Source organism: Zootoca vivipara, chromosome 10 (assembly GCF_963506605.1).
Source record: "Zootoca vivipara chromosome 10, rZooViv1.1, whole genome shotgun sequence".
NCBI lineage: Eukaryota > Metazoa > Chordata > Lepidosauria > Squamata > Lacertidae > Zootoca > Zootoca vivipara.
In genome coordinates this window covers 6,229,110-6,249,136 of record NC_083285.1, presented here as the reverse complement: position 1 = coordinate 6,249,136, position 20,027 = coordinate 6,229,110, and the positions used below count along the sequence as shown (strand labels likewise).

Below are 20,027 nucleotides of genomic sequence, written 5' to 3'. Positions count from 1 at the left end.
CCAACCAAATTTAACCAATGCCTAACCACAACCTTACACGTTGTGACGATTTTGCTACGCAGTAGGCAAAAAACCAAATGGCACTGGCCAATCTGTCAAATGGAAAAATTCCTACCACGCCCCTGCCCCAAAGCAGACAACCCCATGACAGACATAGCAAGGTCAACACAAACAGCCCTAAATATAGGGAGGGTGGGCGGGTGATCCGATGTGTGCAGCGAAAAGAGGCAGCTCAACGCTGCACACAGGGAATAAATAGCCCCTTGGCCGTCAATCATAAATTGCAACATCAAATTCTCCCCAACGACCGGGAGGTGCCCAATAAGATTCGTGGCCATCTAAACTAACCCATCCAGCAACAGAGGGATGTCTTGTTTGCCCCCACCGCAACACATGCTCTCCATGAAGGAGAACCCGCTTTATCAGGGTTCTCTAGTCCCAGTGCTTTGGGGGAGTGATGAAGCAAGTAAAAAACAGCGGTACCTCAATTTATGAATTTAATCCGTTCCGAACGGACCTTCGTAAGTTGAAAAATTTGTAAGTCGAAGCCAAGGGGAATTTTTTTAAAAAAAATTCGTAAGTCGAAAAAATCCTATCTAAACCGCATCCAAAATTGCGGACGGAACTCTGTTCGAAACCCTCTCTTTCCATAGTCACTCTCAGAGGGCAGGGAGGCGGGATTTTGGCATTGCACAGGGCTCCAATGAAAGCTGAAAGCCCAAAGTCCGCCCCTGATCTACATGTGCTAAATACTCTTAGAAGAACAGAATATTTACACTAGCTACCCCCCTGCAAAAAAAGGTCCCACACTATTTTAAAGTGAACCTATGGTTGCCAGGACTCCTGAGTCTCAGAGCCTGAAACTCAGGGGACAAGCAGTCTGAAGCTTAAGGCCATTGTTGCTGAGTGAGCAAGAGGCAGACTATAACCAGAAGAAAACTAAGAAGAAAAAGTAGAAGCCAGTACCAAAAATAGGAGAACCCTGAGAGGAGGGGACTTCAAGAGCTGATAGGAAACTCTACTTCAGGCATCCCCAAACTGCAGCCCTCCAGATGTTTTGGCCTACAACTCCCATGATCCCTAGCTAACAGGACCAGTGGTTGGGGAAGATGGGAATAGTAGTTCAAAACATCTGGAGGGCCGAAGTTTGGGGGTGCCTGCTCTACTTAACTGAGGTGGAATCTAGACACATATAAAAATGTTGTGAAAATGTTTTTTTTTAAAAAAAAACGTTTTGAAAAATATATTGAATTTACCATAGCTCACCATTGCCATCTAGTGTCACATTTGTATAATGCACTGTACAACACAAAACTTTTTATTTGCAGCTGTATAGATGAGTCTTGATACTGCAGTCATCACCCAATGTAACTGGGGAAAGCCCCATTTAATTTAATGGGGGATCCTTCAGAAAAGATATGGTCTAATTCAGCCTAATTCATTCACTGAAAGACACCACAGATTGTATACCAAAAATGATCCAGCACTTATTTCAGTAAAACTGCTTCTTAACACTATTGTGGTCCCAGTTTCTACTTATTAATAAATGGCAGACAGCCTTTAAAAATCTTTCAATATCAAATACATTTTTTCTACCACTTCACGTCCTAGTGCAGGGGTCCCCAAACTAAGGGCCGGGGGCTGGATGCAGCCCAATCGCCTTCTAAATCCAGCCCGTGGACGGTCCGGGAATCAGCATGTTTTTACATGAGTAGAATGTGTCCTTTTATTTGAAATTCATCTCTGGGTTATTTGTGGGGCATAGGAATTTGTTCATTTTTAAAAAAATATAGTCCGGCCCCCCACAAGGTCTGTGGGACAGTGGACCGGCCCCCTGCTGAAAAAGTTTGCTGACCCCTGTCCTAGTGTGTATTCTTCCCTGTCTGCATTCTTAGTGCCCCAACAGCATACAGAATCCAGCTAATTATTTTCTTGACCTATAATGTTCAATGCTTTTTGTAATTTTCTGAACCACAGGTCTTCACTTCTTCATGTCCACAGCATGCACCTTCATGCTGTGAGAAAAAAAATAACATCAGGTATAACTAAACTAAAAGTGTCGTGGTCATGTATAGCTGCTGCTTTTCAACTATTTTTTAAAGCAAATCATTATTTCTTCCAGTTTCACAGGAGATTCTAAGCTAGCTTCTAGCGTGCGCTACGTGGAAACACAGTCTATGCAAATTGGAGCATCTTATATGCTACAGTTCAACTTGGTAATGGGCTGTGGGCAGCCGTACAGGCCTCACATGGACAACCAAGTGAAGCTGGAATACTCTACTAACCATGGTCTTACTTGGCATCTGGTTCAAGAGGTAAGTCCAATCAAGGAAGGCAGCCCAGTTCACACATAACACTAAAACATGGTTTACTACTGTGTGCACAAGCTGTGTGCATGGCCTTGGGCTTGTTGCACTGTCTGGCTTGTAGCAATGCTCCTGAATTTCAAAACAGCCCTACTGCAAACAGTGGTTCCTGAACCTGGCTTGTTAAACTGACCAGAGTTTGCTATATTAACTATTGTCCCTGGTCCAGAATAACACAACGAGCCAAATTGAAGGGAAACAGAAAATAAATGCTAGTGAAATCTCTCTTCCAGACACCTCATTGGAGGAGAGAGGTGAATGCAGAAGCCTGAGGTTTGCTTGCGTTCATTGCAACATAAAGCTAACCCCCCATTGAGCATTATGTGATCAAGCCTGCTGATATGTCAAGTTCACACATTCTGTCCTCTCCTCTCCCTCTGGTTTGGAGATAAGGAAGAGACCGGAAGCACATGCTACTGGTTTAGCACTAACAATTTACTGTCTTGTTGTGTGCCAAAAGGCAAGTCTTTGTTAGGTTAAATTGTGGTTAATTGAAACAAACCAGATTTATTATCTTGGCTTGCTAATAAAAAATAGCTTAAACTAATCAGTTTGTCCTTTCCAGATTATAAAATTACCTAATACGTTTTCCTCATGGGCTGCGATCTAGAGAAAAATAGGCACTTTTACACCCCATAGGCATCTGTGGGACAGGCCCACAGTTAATACCCCGAGTTCTATTGATTTCTGTAGAATTGTACATGCACCTTAGTTTTTCTAGATTTCATGAACTATCTGCAGGATGCCAGTGGTGGACTTTGGGCCCTCAAATTTCAATGGTGCCCTGTGTAACGCTAAAATTTGTTGCCCCAGCCTCTTGTGATCCATTTTACACCATTGTTGTTCCACCCCCTGCAGTACAGTGCAGTGCCCAGTGTGGTCGAACCTATCATGCTACCCCAAAACCGCCTCTGAGGAAACTCAGGTATTATTCCAATGAAACATGGAAAGAATCCAGCCCTCAAAGCAACTTTATTCTGCCAGTGCTGGATAATGCCAACATTATTATATCTCCATCTGGGGGGAGGGCTGACCCCAGAATCAATGCCTGAGGTGTAGAATGGCCCCGGAGGATCTAGAACAGGCACCCCCAAACTTTGGCCCTCCAGATGTTTTGGACTACAATTCCCATCTTCCCCGTCCACTGGTCCTGTTAGCTAGGGATCATGGGAGTTGTAGGCCAAAACATCTGGAGGGCCGCAGTTTGGGGATGACTGATCTAGAAAGTGTCCATCCCTGGATGAAAGGATACCGTTTTGATGCCTTATGAGGTATTTTATTCATGACAGAAATATTGTAGCACAGGATTGGGAAGCCATTTCAGCCCGAGGAATACATTCACTTCAGGGTAACTTTACAGGGGACACAAACTAGCAGTAGGTGGGGTCAGGGGCAAAAGGAGACTAGCTTTTAAACTAGCTCCTCCCAAGCCTTCATCAAGCCAAGGAATAAATTATTATTAAAGTTCAAGGAGACAATTCAGCCAAGCAAAAGCAGAAAGTGAAGCAAGGCCCATGAGGGACGAGCCCTGAGGGGAAACACTGTGTCTGAGGATGGCGTGTGGCCTCTGTAGAGTCTCAAGGACCAAAGAGGGAAGTCTGATGTTCCCCTCTCTTGTAGTGAGTGTTATTGGTTAAATAACCCTCACACCTTTTTTTAAAGTTAATTTTAATGTCTTCACTTTAATCCTGACATTCTTGTGTGTCCTGTCCCCCACCCCTTTCCACCCTAAGGAATGTCTTCCAAGTATGCCTAGCTGCCAGGAGTTTACACCAGCAAGCATCTACCATTCCAGTGAATATACGAAGTGGAGGAGAATCACAGTACTTTTACCTCAGAAAACATGGTAGTATCTGCTTTTCCTAATGAACCTATCCTGCTGTCTTTCATGCAAATATGACGGTTGTCCAAATTACCTTTACGGTCCAATTACATTTATAGAGTTATAGCAGCCATGCTGTTCTGTTATTGGAAGCTTCCTATTTTATTTTATGTTTTTCAAATAAGTTGTTTATTACAAAAGACATAAGTCTACAATACGCTCTCATCAGAAACACCCACCTTGATCCTGTAAGTCAAGGGCGATTATCTTTTTTCTTAGACCTGTCAGCATGACTATGGCCAAAATCTTCTAGCTGGTGTGGCACAATTCATGTGTTTTTAAAAGGCACCTTTTGGATGTCTTAGGGAGTCACAATAGGCTTTTGGCATCACAAAATCACAGTAGAGGGCTGGTGGGAGTGGTGAGAAAAATATTTTAAATAAAATAAAATAAATTGACAAATGGAGTGGGTGCCACAGGTTAACTGTGCCTGTAAAGATCTCTGCAACTTCCTGTTGCTCAGGGAATTTAGACGCGTGAAACAGTTGTGTCAAAATGTTGATATTATCCATTAATAATTGCTGCTAATTATTCTTTTAAATGGTTTTAATGATTGCATGGTTTTTGGTTTATTGATATCATGTATTGATATTTTAAATGGCCTCGGCCCAGTATACCTGAAGGAGCGTCTCCACCCCCATCATTCAACCCAGACACTGAGGTCCAGTTCCCTCACTGCAACAAGCAATGTTACAGGGAATCAGGCAGAGGGCCTTCTCGGTAGTGGCGCCTGCCCTGTGGAATGCCCTCCCATCAGATGTCAAGGAAATAAACAACTATCCGACTTTTAGAAGACATCTGAAGGCAGCCCTGTTTAGGGAAGTTTTTATGTTTTGTTGAAAGCCACCCAGAGTGGCTGGGGAAACCCAGCCAGATGGGCAGGGTGGAAATAATATATTATTATTATTATTATTATTATTATTATTATTATTATTATTATTATTATATTGTAACCCAGTTACAATGAATTGATTAGAGGAGGGATAGGAAATTAATGCTGCATAGGCCCAAACGTCATTTCAGGATCAGTGTCATACTTTTTGTTTTGGGCAATGCAATTCCTTGAAAAAACAATTCATTTTTCTTCTTGGTATCAGGTGGAAATATTTAAGCACACACTTAGCTCTATTATTGAAATCAAAGGGAACCAGTAAAGCTTAGCTTTTCCTATTATGCTCTGAATTAGTAACAATCATAAGGTTTTTATTAGCAATTTCCATGACCAAAGCAATGCAAGTACATTTATTAATCACCAGTTTCTATAAATATTTTATAGCTATTCCATTTATTCATTTCCAAAACAAACAAATAATCAGAAGATTCCTCTACTTTGTTCTTTGGTCTTGTAATCACAATAACTCTGAAGTTATTTTTTTAAACTAGATAGGTTTCAGTTTTATAAACCCTTTATGGCTTCCTTCTATTGAGAATGAAATGAATCAATTAGCATTATTCTTTGGTTATCTTCAAACCCGGTGCATCACAGCAATTGGAAATCAGGCCAAGATAGATAACATAGTTTCATTTCCCTGCATTTGGCCATTTCTCTGTATAACAAATGACTCGGATGTACTTTTCTGTTACTTACCTCATCAATTATTATTTTCTTTCCATGTGATGGCATTATACCGTATTATAATGTGTACCCCGTATTAAAAACGATCATGTATTTTTTAGGAAATAAAGAACTGGTCTGAAACCTCTCAGGGTCTGATTTAATTTCACCTTTTTACCCAGAGAGAGACTGGGAGTGGACATCTAACTCATGCAGTGCCCCATGTTCCTTCTAGGTTCCTTTCACTGTTTCTCCGATGAAAATAGGGACATTCTATTCCATAATAATATCATGATTTTTTTTTTTACTATTTATACACTGCCCATCTAACTGGGTTGCCCTAGCCACTCTGGGTGGCTTCCAACATATATGAAAACTTCCCTATACAGGGCTACCTTCAAATGGCTGGAGGGTTGGATAACTCCATACCCTCCAACATTTCTCTGATGAAAATAGGGACATCCTACAGAAAAGTGGGACATTCCAGGATCAAATCAGAAACTGGGACAGCTTCTGTAAATCCAGGACTGTCCCTGGAAAATAAGTACACTTGGAGGGTCTGGGTGAAAGATGTTGCAGGGTCAAGGAGATCCTATGTTCAGATAATGTGTGTGCTTTGATAAAGGTCTGGATGCTTCCTCTTTCTCAACCACAAATCAAAGTAGTTTAAGCAGGCAATGACTTTCCTTGCCATAAGCTGTCCTGAATGCCCTGTTGTTTTTTCAGCAACATATGCACCTGTAAATGTAGCACATCTGAGCACACAAGGTTTTAGAGGCTCCTTGTGTAACTCGGGATCTGCTGGGATGGAAAATATGTGGCACGGGTTACTTGTGCTGAAAATATCGGCTGGATGCACCTGCTCTTTGGACTGTATTGTACATGAATTATACGTTTCTAACACTGATGAAAATTAATTTCACTTTTATGGAAGGCATTTACATAAGAACAGGCTTAATGAGATACAAACAGCTGCCAGTTGCTGCCTTCATAAACAAATCAACACCTAATGGCTGAGTTGCAGGATAATTGGGTAAATGTAATTAACAGTAACTCTGAAGGAAGCAAATATAATTTCATCAGCCCTGGGTCCTTAGTCTCTCCTAATAGTTGAAAAGAACCAGCATTATCTTATGTTAAATCCAGTATAACAAAACATACTTTGTGGTTTGCCTGAAAGGAACGCTATTTGTTGTATTTCAAAATTAGATTAATTTCCTTTAAGACTTTGTAGCTGTAGATATATAAGGAAAGCTTAAATCTGACACAGAGTTGATTTGATATGAAAAGAAGTGAGGAAGCGAAAGGACAGGGGGCACAGGGGGGCGCAGTCACAGTGCAAAGCATAACATAGTTTTAAACGTTAGTAAATGGCAGATTGAGCACTGTAACCAAACTCATATTGCCACACAGTCTTGTTCTATGAAGTTGCCAAGTGGTAATTGCCCAAGCAACCAATTGTTATCAATGAGAATGCAGCTGACATTCACCCTTTCATTTTAAGTTTCTTAATTAATATGGCCAAGCAGTTGTAAAATTGTTAATTGCTGTGCTAAATACAGTAATCCTCATATGGTGCTGTCACCTGGAGGTAAAGCGTAGCTTTCAAAATGTAAAGGGGAGGTGAAGGAGGAGGATTTTTTTATTGTTATTTCAAGAGGTGGGGCCTAAACCTTGCTGTGTTTTCAAAATGTTCTTTTCACCTATGTAAGAATCCAGCAATGCAACCCGCATACAGTAGGGAGGATGCTTGCTCATCACCAACAGAGGAAAGACCTCACCAAAAAAGGGGGATGAAAGAAGGCACACATTTGCATAACATTTGCATGTGCTCATATATAAGTATAAATGCAAATTTAGAAATAATGACACAAATTTAAATGGAAATACAATGCAGCTACAAGGTCCCTGCTCCTCCCTCTTAGATCTCCTTTCCCCCTGCTGTCCTGTTTTTATCTTTACGCAGGACTTGGATCAGATTGCCCTTCAAATACAGGACTCTTTCAAACAGAGAACTGTCCTTTGTAAAGTAGGGTTTATGGACACCCTAATGTAGAGAGAAGTAAGCCCCATTGAGTTTAATGGGACTTTATTCCAGACATTTGTGTACAGGATTGCTACCTAACTGCAACTTATTTTATTACCCCAAACTACCTGATCATTTTCATAAGGATTCTCAAACTTTCTCCCTCAGTTGGTAGAGCATGAGACTCTTAGGTGGAAGCTACACACATACAAAAAACACTGTGAAAATGCTTTTTTAAAAAAAGTTTTGAAAAATATATTGAATTTGCCATAGCTTGCTGCTGCCATCTAGTGTCACATTTGTATATTGCACTGAGTCTTTAATCTCAGGGATGTAGGTTTGAGCCCCACGTTGAACAAAAAAATCCTGCATTGCAGGGTGTTGGACTAGATAACCCTCGTGGTCCCTTCCAACTACACAGTTCTATGATCCTTCAGGTTCTCTGATATCAGATATTGAGGAGTGATTTGTGTTTTTCTTTTTAACTAGAGGACTCACATTCTTTATAAACATCTCCCACCATTTTGTGGCTGGCCCTGTCCGTGCCCTCAGTAACTTTCAGCTGGCTCAAGTGGGTCTTGGAGGTGGAAAGTTTGAGAAGCCCTGTTCTAGGCAGTTCACAGCATATCAAAAATAGTAAAACAATTAGCCAACCATAAAACTCCCAGGAATACTAAACAATTTAAACAGTATGAAACAACAGAAGTTCGCAGGGGCAACTTTAATACAAGATCAAAAATAGCATTAATTTATTTTAAAGGCATCATTTTTGTCACTATCATTAAAAATAAATAAATGAGGAAATGCCAAAATGTAACACCAGCACCAAAACTTAGAACACTCCTTTTAGATATGAAAGAGAAAAACAAACTGTAGGATTTCACAAGCAAGCAAACAATCTTTCATGTTCCTCATTGGATTTGGGATGTTACAGCTTGTGGTTAGTCTCTTCTGACTTCATTGATGTTTATGAGGCTTGCTCAGGGATCTCTCTCTTTGGTGTACCGCAGTGACTTCTGGAAACACCATTCTAAGACAGTAAATGAATTCTAGGACAGGAATCAATGACCCATTATCTTCAGATCATTGACAAGATAAACAATAAAGGGCTCACTGTGGACATTTATTAGCAGTTGTGCCTCTGTGTCATTAGGGAGTCCTTAAGAGATGAGTAACGGATTTGATAGGCTAGAATGAGTCATCCATAGTCATTATGAGTTATCCTGTAAATGCATTCTCTGCCAAGGGAACATCATTAAAGCTAGAAAACCGCCCCTGAACATTAACCCCGCATGTGTAAGGACACATCAAACATTTTCTTTGAAAAGCATCAATTCAGGATTGACCTGAAAATTGTCATTCAGAGTGAAAAGTTTATTGTAATTTAGTTTCACTTTCTAAATGTAGGTGGAATAATGGGAAACTGGATTTTGTAGTATATGTATTCAAGCTTATTCACATGGATTAGTTATCCTTAACCCTTTAAAAGCCCCTTCCACTGCTCAGACTGCATAGGGTATAGAAGATGATTATGTTATATAATATATAAAGTAATATTCTACTGTAAATGGATTGCAGCCTGAAGATGGTCATTTTTCAATATGGACTCCATTCAGATCTCTGTTTCTGGAACTAGTCCTTTGTTGTTGTTGTTTAGTCGTGTCTGACTCTTCGTGATCCTATGGACCAGAGTATGCCAGGCACTCCTGTCTTCCACTGCCTTCTGCAGTTTGGTCAGACTCGTGTTGCTGGCTTCAAGATCACTGTCCAACTATATTGTCCTCTGTCGTCCCCTTCTCCTTGTGCCCTCAATCTTTCCCAACATCAGGGTCTTTTCCAGGAAGTCTTCTCTTCTCATGAGGTGGCCAAAGTATTGGAGCCTGTGCTTCAGGATCTGTCCTTCCAGTGAGCACTCAGGGCTGATTTCCATAAGACTGGATAGGTTTGATTTTCTTGCAGTCCATGGGACTCTCAAGAGTCTCCTCCAGCACCATAATTCAAAAGCATCAATTCTTTGGCAATCAGCCTTCTTTAGGACCAGCTCTCACTTCCATACATCACTATTGGGAAAACCATATTTTTAACTATACGGACCTTTATCGGCAAGGTGATGTCTCTGCTTTTTAAGATGCTGTCTAGGTTTGTCATTGCTTTTCTCACAAGAAGCAGGCGTCTTTTAATTTTGTGACTGCTGTCACCATCTGCAGTGATCATGGAACCCAAGAAAGTAAAATCTCTCACTGCCTCCATTTCTTCCCCTTCTATTTGCCAGGAGGTGACGGGACCAGTGGCCATGATCTTGGTTTTTTTGATGTTGAGCTTCAGACCATATTTTGTGCTCTCCTCTTTCACCCTTATTAAAAGGTTCTTTAATTCCTCCTCACTTTCTGCCATCAAGGTTGTGTCATCAGCATACATATCTGAGGTTGTTGATATTTCTTCTGGCAATCTAAATTCCGGCTTGGGATTCATCCAGTCCAGCCTTTCAAATGATGAATTCTGCATATAAGTTAAATAAGCAGGAAGACAATATACAGCCTTGTCGTACTCCTTTCCCAATTTTGAACCAATCAGTTATTCCATATCCACTTCTAACTGTAGCTTCTTGTCCCACATAGAGATTTCTCAGGAGACAGATGAGGTGATCAGACACTCCCATTTCTTTAAGAACTTGCCATAGTTTGCTGTGGTCAACACAGTCAAATGCTTTTGCATAGTCAATGAAGCAGAAGTAGATGTTTTTCTGGAACTCTCTAGCTTTCTCCATAATCCAGTGGCGCATGTTTGCAATTTGGTCTCTGGTTCCTCTGCCCCTTCGAAATCCAGTTTGCACTTCTGGGAGTTCTCAGTCCACATACTGCTTAAGCTTGCCTTGTAGAATTTTAAGCATAGTCCTAGTCCTAGTCATTGACTAAAACAAATCTTGACTCCCTCGCCACAAGACCAGGATCAGTCCAAATCTCCATTAGTATGAAACTGCTAAACTATATAGGAAAGGATAGGAGAAAACACTTCATTGGTTGGATGGGTACAGATTTTTATTGTATTTAGTTCAATTTAATAATTTTTAAAACTTAATTATATGTTACTACTTATACCGGTGGGACCCAGGTGGCACTGTGGGTTAAACTACAGAGTCTAGGGCTTGCTGATCAGAAGGTCGGCGGTTCGAATCCCTGCAACGGGGTGAGCTCCCGTTGTTCGGTCCCAGCTCCTGCCAACCTAGCAGTTCGAAAGCACATCAAAGTGCAAGTAGATAAATAGGGACCGCTCCGGCGGGAAGGTAAACGGCGTTTCCGTGCGCTGCTCTGATTCGCCAGAAGCAGCTTTGTCATGCTGGCCACATGACCCGGAAGCTGTCTGCGGACAAACGCCGGCTCCCTTGGCCTATAGAGCGAGATGAGCGCCGCAACCCCAGAGTCGGACACGACTGGACCTGATGGTCAGGGGCCCTTTACCTTTACCTTTTTTACTTATACCGGTAGTCCTCAACAATATTTTTCAATGGAAGGTACTGGTGTGTGTGTGTGTGTGTGTGTGTGTGTGTGTGTGTGTGTGAATATGTATACACATACACATATTTACACACACTTTGTAAAAATAAATAAATAAAGTTAGTTAGTTAGTTAGTTTCTGGAACACATTAAGGGTAAAAATAAATAAATACAGTTAGTTAGTTAGTTAGTTAGTTAGTTAGTTAGTTAGTTAGTTAGTTAGTTTCTGGAACACATTTAAGGGTATTGAACATTCCGGCATCACTTCTCAATTGTTGCTAAATTTTGTTCTATGTATGTATCAAATAGTTCCACTTCAGAAACAGTCTGTGAGTACCAATTTTCTTTCCAGTCTCCAGGATTCCATTGAAGGCACTATTTTCTGAAAACCAGTTTTTATATATTTCTCGTTTGAAATGTCATCGTTTAATTTGCAAACTCTTATACAATATGCTATGGTTATTTATTTAACAGAATTCATGTGCCACTTGATTGAAATAAAATCTCAAAACTGCTTATGAGAAATGGGCTTATATACTGTGTGTTTTATTAATGACACACACACATATATATTTTTTCTTTTAGGTCCAGTGCTACACGTTTTCGTTGGAGTCAGTGCTACTACACAGCGCAAGATGAATGGGCTTTAGACAACATATACATTGGGCAGCAGTGCCCAAACATGTGCAATGGGCATGGCTGGTGTGACCATGGTGTTTGCAGGTACCACGTGTTTGCTCTTGTCGTGGATGAGTTGTTGTTCATGGCCTTGCAGTTATTTATTCCAAAAGCCAGCAGATCCAGTGTCTGGGGGCATAGGAAGACCCTAACTTGCCATGAGTTGCCTGTGCATTGCAGCGCACTGGATGAAATACATCTAGTGAGGGAGGCAGGACTTTCCTGCCATCTTAGGACAGGAATCTTCACGATCTGCTTTCTTCATATGGAAAAAGAACCGTCCATCTGTTTAGGGAAGCTTTTAATGTTTGATGGACTATTGTATTTTAATATTTTGTTGGAAGCCACCCAGAGTGGCTGGGGAAACCCAGCCAGATGGGCGGGATATAAATAATAAATTATTAGTAGTATTAGTATTATTAAATACAGTGGTACCTCTACTTACGAATTTAATGCATTCTGAACGCACATCCGTAAGTCAAAAAAAATTGTAAGTCGAATCCCATAGGAATGCATTGGGAGAAAAAATGCGTAAGTAGAAAAAATCCTATCTAAACCGCATCCAAGATGGCGGACGGAGCTCCATTCGTAAGTAGAAACATTCGTAAGTAGAGTTATTCGTAAGTAGAGGTACCACTGTATTATCAAGCTCTCTGTTCACATACATGGGGCAAGGTTGTTTGCACACTTATGTCTTTCTTCAAGCAATATATGTTTTCCCCTCTCTACAGATGTGATTCTGGGTATCAAGGCGCTGAATGTCACCCTGCAAATAATCTCCCTTCAACAATAATGTCTGATTTTGAGAATCCAAACAGTTTAGAATCAGGATGGCAGGAAGTGATTGGTGGAGAGATTGTAAAACCAGAGGAAGGCTGTGGAGTCATCTCATCTGGATCCTCTCTCTATTTCAACAAGGTATATGTGTACATACACCTTAATACACATTTATGCATACTTAAATTATATATGGTGTAACTAGTAAGGAAGTCAACACTGTGATACAAGATTAAAAGTGAGTTTAAATTTATTTTTAAAATAAAACCGAAAATCCCTGTGGCCCACCAATGTTTTTACTTAAAAACGACAACAACAGGAATGCAGACCCAGGATCTCCTGATATTTAAAGCATAAGCTGGGTCTTTGTTTATTATCTGTGGACCAAATCTCACAGATGTATGGGGTCGCATTGGATGTGTCTGGGGGACCAGCTAGCAGGGGGTTGTGAAAATGCTGCCCCAATTTCAGCACTGGGAAGCAAGGGAAGGTATAGCTGGAATGGAGTGATTGACTGCTATTTGAGGCTGAAGCCTAGATGTTTGGTCCCTGTGTCCCATTTCAGCTCTCCCACCCTTCCAAATCCTGGTTAAGATATGGACCATGGTTTGTGTGGCTCCAGCATTGAAACTGCACATGACTTGTGGTCTATTTACATTTCTCAATCTGTAAAATTGGAATAAACATGCTATAATACAAATTGCCTTTCTATGTGTTTGAGTATTTTCTGCTTACAGGCAGGTAGCCGTGTTGGTCTGATGTAGTCGAAACAAAAAATAAATAAAAAATTCCTTCCAGTAGCACCTTAGAGACCAACTACGTTTGTCATGGGTATGAGCTTTCGTGTCCATGCACACTTCTTCAGATACACTGAAACAGAAGTCACCAGACCCTTATGTATAGTCAGAGGGTGGGGAGGGGTATTACTCAGAAGGGTGGTGGGAATGGGTGATTGGCTGATAGGAGTGGTAAACCTGTTGACGACTGTTAACGACTGCAATTGGTCTTGCAGGAAAAAGCAAGGGGTGAGGTGCTAAAGAAAGCTTGGTCATGTATAATGAGATAAGAATCCAGGGTCCTTATTCAGACCAGGTCTCTCCATGGTTTTAAGTTTGGTAATAAGTTGCAATTCAGCAACTTCTCTTTCCAGTCTGTTTCTGAAATTTTTCTGTAATAAGACAGCTACTTTGAGATCTTGTATAGAATGTCCTGGGAGACTGAAATGTTCTCCTACTGGTTTCTCTGTCTTGTGATTCCTGATGTCAGATTTATTTCCATTTATCCTTTGGCGTAGGGTTTGGCCTGTTTGTCCAATATAGAGAGCTGAAGGGCACTGTTGGCATTTGATGGCATACACAGTGTTAGAAGATGAGCAATTAAATAGTCCTGAGATGGTATGTTTGATGTTGTTGGGGCCAGTAATGGCGTTGTCCGGGTGTATGTGACAGCAAAGTTGGCATCTGGGTTTATTGCAAGCTCTGGTACCAGTGTCCATGTTAAGTCTGGTGGTTGTATTATTGCGGGTGAGGAGTTGTTTAAGATTGGGTGGCTGTCTGTAGGCAATGGAGGGTCTTCCTCCCAGAGCTTGAGAAAGGGAGCTGTCATTGTCTAGAAGAGGTTGTAGATCTCTGATGATGTGCTGCACTGTTTTAACTAGTTTCTGCAACAGTTTTCCTCAGTTACAGATGTCTTTGTTTAAGCCATGTGCATTTAGCATCACTAGCCCCAGGTTGATACATGTGCTATTTTAAATAAAAGGCTTTATTTGTGTGTTGCCTTTAAATTGTTTTAAAAAAAGGTTAGTTTATTTGAATTTTTGCTGATATAGGAAATGCATGTTTCAATTTCAATTACAGTCATACCTCGGGTTACATATGCTTCAGGTTGTGTGTTTTCGGGTTGCGCACTGCACCAAACCCAGAAGTACTGGAACAGGTTCCTTCCGGGCTTCGGCGCTCGCACATGCACAGAAACACTAAATTGCGCTTTGCACATGCGCAGAAGCACCGAATCACGGCCCGCGCGTGCACAGACACGACGCTGCAGGTTGTGAATGTGCCTCCCGCACGGATCATGTTCGCAACCCGAGCATCCACTGTATTACTAACAAATTTTGTTTTGTACCCAGCTTATGTTTGTTTTATGAGTGAAATGCAATTGTGCTAGGGGAAAAGCTTTTGATCCAGTTTTGGAAACTGCATATATAAGACAAGGAACGGCAATTTTGCTGATTCTCTTTCCACTGCTGCCGCCCCCCGCCCCCAGTTCCCAGCACACACCCTTCATGCTGTTATGGAGATTCCTCCAATCCTCTGGGACAGGGGTGACACAGGGGCCAGTTTCAGTAAAGAAGAATCAGTTTGAATTGCACCTTCTCTTACTTTATTGGGTTCCTCTGCTGGATCAAAAGCCATTGTGCAAACAGAACATCCACTCTGGATTTTACCTTACACTCTGTTTTAATTGTCTGTAATCATATTTGAAGAATGCTGTTCCTTTTAATTAGCCTTCCTTCTCATTTCCTTTGTGATTTCTGTAACTGGAGACCTTTTTTATAATTAACTTTAATTATGTACTGCCTCAAACCATTGATGGAGTGGTTCTCATGTTAGAAGTATGACACAGACAGCTGTTCTTTCCGGCATTGTATATACTCTTCACATGAGAGATGGAGTCCTCTGTGCTTTCCTCAGGAAATCAGACTATCCCCAAATGGATCCCAGCCGCTGGAAGCTTACACATTCTACATTTGCTTATTTATTTTACCCATTTATAAACTGCTTCACAGCCTGAAGCCACCAAAGGGGTGTACAACGAGGTAGAAATGAGATAAAATGCACACACAAAATACAGCTTCTAAAAATCATTTCTGCAAATATACAGTGGATATTCCATAAATCCCTGAGTCACCTCAGGGAAACCCTTCTTAAACAAAAAAAAAATGCCTTCAGTAGACACCTAAAGATTAGGCACCTGTCTGATTTCAGCTGGAAATTGATTCCAGGAGACTGGGGCTTCAACACTAACAGCCCAGTTTCTGGTTATAAACTTAGTGCCCCTTGGGAGAATATGATAGTTTCCAGCAGGACCCCATCTGAGGGGGATGGTTGCCATGCAGGGCTCTATGGGATGCTTCCATCCCATTGGTAACTTGGTCCCAAGTGGTTTAGGACTTTAAATGCTAAAAGCAAAACCTTTAACTGTGCCTAGTAGCAAAACAGCAGCCAGTGCGGCTCCCTCAACAGAGGTGTTATATGGTGACAGGATGCTGTAGCCTAAAAAAACCTTCCAATTATTCTCACTTCTCCACAAAAAAATTGAGCTGGGGAAAAATTGTTCAAATTTTGCTTCTCTGTGACCAAATATTCATACGGTGATTCATGCTCTGACTTTGGGGGTCCAATGATGATCCACCATTCAAAAACCGATGCAGGTATTGAATTGTCTGAATGATAACTTTGAATAGGAAGCCTTGCTCTTGGCAGGCAGATCGAGGTCAAATATACCTTATTGTCCCCTGAAAGGAACATAATATGTATTTCTGCTGACTTTTTATTTATTTTAAGTGTATCAGGCAGTTTAAATCCAAGTGATAAATTCTAGTCACTCAATGCCCACATAGATCTTGTCAGATGTCTGTCAGCAGGCCTTGGAGGTTCCTGAGGATAACTTCTGAAAGCTGTCATGGGAAGGCCATCATCAAAATGACAAACATGTTTTGACCTAACCAAATGGCTTTTGTATACAGTACTTAGCTCAGGATTTTTGGTTTTGAAATAGGCCTTTGTATTCAAGCTACAGTAGGAGAAATATCCCTGACTGTATAATCCTATATGAATTTCTGTGTTTAAGTTCCTAATGTGTAGGTACCCTGGAACAGAAGGAGCTGCCTTACACTAGGTCAAGCTATTTCTTCTTCCAAGCCAATATTTCCAACTTTGACAGACAATGGCTCATTCACATTGTGTGATTAGAACTTCCCACAGATTGCACCTGCTATTGTCCTCCCCTATGTTTCATATATGCACAGTCTATATCCCTACCAATAATATTAGGTTGGTCCATTTACTGAGGCTTTGCCATCTGAAGTACATACTGGCACCCTCAGTTTGTGGATGCCATGACCACACAGTTCTTTGATAATCTCGGATTCACAATATCCACTTAATATCCCATACATTTGAAGTAAATATAGAATAAGTGTCCCTGTTGTTGTCCTTTACTACAAATATTAGCTATCTCAATAGCTTTGTTTTGTGTCATCGTCCCCCTCCTTTGTCCCTTGCATACTATAGGCTGGAAAGAGGCAACTGGTAAGCTTGGATTTGGACACTGCGTGGGTAGACTTTGTCCAGTTTTACATCCAGATAGGTGGAGAGAGTCCTTCCTGCAACAAACCAGACAGCAGAGAGGAAGGTATCCTGTTGCAATACAGCAACAATGGAGGCATCAACTGGCATCTTCTGGCAGAAATGTACTTCTCTGACTTCAGCAAATCCAGGTATCAGTTCAGACCATGGTGGGGCATTTTTAAAGCCTGTTTCTGTATATAGAGCACAGCATTGCTAGCCATACTCTATCACTAACAATAATAGATAAACTCAAGGGATTGTGTGGAACTCTGCTTTGGATAGGCTGCTGAATTAGAAGCATTCTAAGCCACAACTAAGCAATATGAGCTCTCATATGATTCATCTGTTCATTTTCACTCAAGTGACATGACATTTTTAAGCAGCAAACAGTGTGTCAGTCAGAGAAATGTGTCATCAAACACACACACACACACACACACATTGTGAAATAATCCAAGCACACGGGTATTCTGTGTGTGCAAGCTCTCTAGTATGTAACCTTTTAAACATGTTGGAAATCTTTGCATCCAGATTTGTCTACCTTGAACTTCCTGCTGCTGCGAAGACACCCTGCACTAGATTTCGCTGGTGGCAGCCAGTGTTTTCAGGGGAAGGATATGACCAGTGGGCTATTGATGACATCATAATTCTTTCAGAAAAACTGAAGCAGGTCATCCCTGTCGTTAACCCCACTTTACCTCAGGTAAGCCACGAGTGCAACTAGGAAGTTCCTGGGTCAAATTAAAATTCACATTGCATGATTGCAACCAGAGATGCCGTGGTAATACTCCAAGCTCTGTTTCCAATGCAGACATTGTACAACATGTGTGCCAGGCCCTCCTTATACCTGCTTCTATCAAATTTGATTTCCTTCAGAGGGGAAGGTATTTGTGGCCAGATATGCAAACTCACAAATGCTTTCTAGAGCAAATAATACATGCATGCTATGTGTGACATGCTATTTTTATTTACCGGTAAACAATTTTTAGCCCGTTCTTCAGCCAAGGCACCTAATTGTCAGTGTTTACATAGAGTCCTGCATGGCAATTTGAAACCGATAAGCCCCTGTCAGGCTTCCAGTTGCCCTGCACAATGGCTCGATGTATTTTGTGGGGTTGATATTAAACAGCTGCAGGTTTTGCGCTCTCTCTCTCTCTCTTTCTCTTTTTCTCTTTCTGAATCCACACAATTTAATTTTCATCCATGTGGGTGAAAACAGGTCACCTGATGTCATTGCAATTTCAGGTGATTGACAAATGGGTGGCCCATTTGTGAGAGTGAGAGAAATAAAGACACATGAATATAGCAGTATATCTTGTGGGATGTTGTGACAAAAAGTCAAAGATTGTAAGGCAACTCTGAAAACTGATTCCTTGAATATAACCAGGTGGGCATCTCAGTATATTTTAGTTGTGAGTCGCACTGATTTCAGTGAAACATATTTCCAAATAAAGACAAAGCAAATGAACTTCAGCCCTGATTGTGCATGTGTGTATTTGTATGTTTTTATATATACTGACTTCAGGCCTTTCCAGATTATTTTCCCCCTACAATATAATATATTTATTTTGTGGGACCAGTTTTGTCTTCTTTCTTTTATGGAGATATTACTGGATAACTCAAGTTATTTCACTAGGTGCTGCATCTATTGCTTTTGCAAACACTGGGTAGGATGTCGTTCCATAGCTGCAAAGAACTTTTTTTTTTAGATGTTGCTTGTATGATGGGAACTACACATACACATCCCATTACCCACACCTGTGACATTTAATGGATTATCTATTTATTTATTTAGGAGGCTGTGGTCTCCCCTGCTGTGACTTTTGATGGGATAGTGTTTGTCCTCTTGATCATGTGCAAGAGCCTTTGCATTTGAGGGCTAGCTCACACATGCATGTTCACCGCTTGAGATCAAGTGATGAAACAACAACAGCAGTGATAAAACCTTCAGTTCATCTCAAAGTCAGTATTTTCCAAAGGAGTTGATTCACATATGCATGTGTGAACCAATCTCAAATCTGATTCAAGCAGAATTTATGTCCACATAAAAGTGGTGAGGATCACATCATAAATCTCTTTATATCCAAGTACTTCAGCTCAATTCCTTTGCGTATCAGGTTGCAAAATCCTCCTATACTAGTCACAATGAGACATAATTCTTTCTGTTTTGCTTTATATTTCCAACAGAACTTCTATGAGAAACCAGCATTTGATTACCCTATGAACCAGCTCAGTGTGTGGCTGATGTTAGCTAATGAAGGGATGCCCAAAAATGAAACTTTCTGTTCTGCCACCCCATCAGCAATGATATTCGGGAAATCAGATGGTGATCGCTTTGCAGTGACACGGGATTTAACACTGAAACCAGGATATGTCCTTCAGTTCAAGGTAAACATCATTACAGCTTAAATTAAGATGAAGCTAATTACCCTTACCTTATTCGGTCAAGCATCTGAACCTATTCAGATTGTGATTCTGAGATGTTTAACTAAATGTTTACCTCTAACAAAACTTTCTCTTCCATTGAAATTCAGCCGTAATCTCTGGCCTTTATATGGAGACTTTTGTTTAGCCACTTTCACCACATTATACACACACACACACACACACACACAGAACACATACAAGATCCTCACATCCAGGTTGATTGTTGTAGCAACGTGACTGTAAATATGAACAAGTACAACTGCAGTATACATTTCTGGGAAGTAATTACTTAAATTGGAGAGTGGTAAGGTCAGGTCTTGCAAAGTGTGGTGAAAAGACAGCCAAACCATAGTCTAAAAAATGGTGGACTAGTTCAAGATTTGATTGGAATGAAATCTGAAGGGAAATTGGGGGACTATCAACCATTGAGAAGGAACAGGAACAGGCTGGTGGGTGGGGGTGGGAGGGAG

At 40.9% G+C, this 20,027-nt stretch overlaps 1 protein-coding gene across 2 annotated transcripts in view; it reads left to right on the top strand.

Moving 5' to 3' along the window:
• RELN (reelin) overlaps positions 1-20,027 on the top strand; it is a 307,444-nt gene that overhangs the window by 206,211 nt on the left and 81,206 nt on the right. For both annotated transcript variants that reach the window (XM_035127392.2, XM_035127390.2), the window contains 7 exons: positions 2,123-2,315; positions 4,100-4,212; positions 11,909-12,046; positions 12,733-12,919; positions 17,074-17,279; positions 17,662-17,833; positions 19,318-19,518. In XM_035127392.2, the coding sequence (XP_034983283.2) occupies positions 2,123-2,315; positions 4,100-4,212; positions 11,909-12,046; positions 12,733-12,919; positions 17,074-17,279; positions 17,662-17,833; positions 19,318-19,518 (1,210 nt within the window). The remainder of the gene's footprint in view (positions 1-2,122; positions 2,316-4,099; positions 4,213-11,908; positions 12,047-12,732; positions 12,920-17,073; positions 17,280-17,661; positions 17,834-19,317; positions 19,519-20,027) is intronic.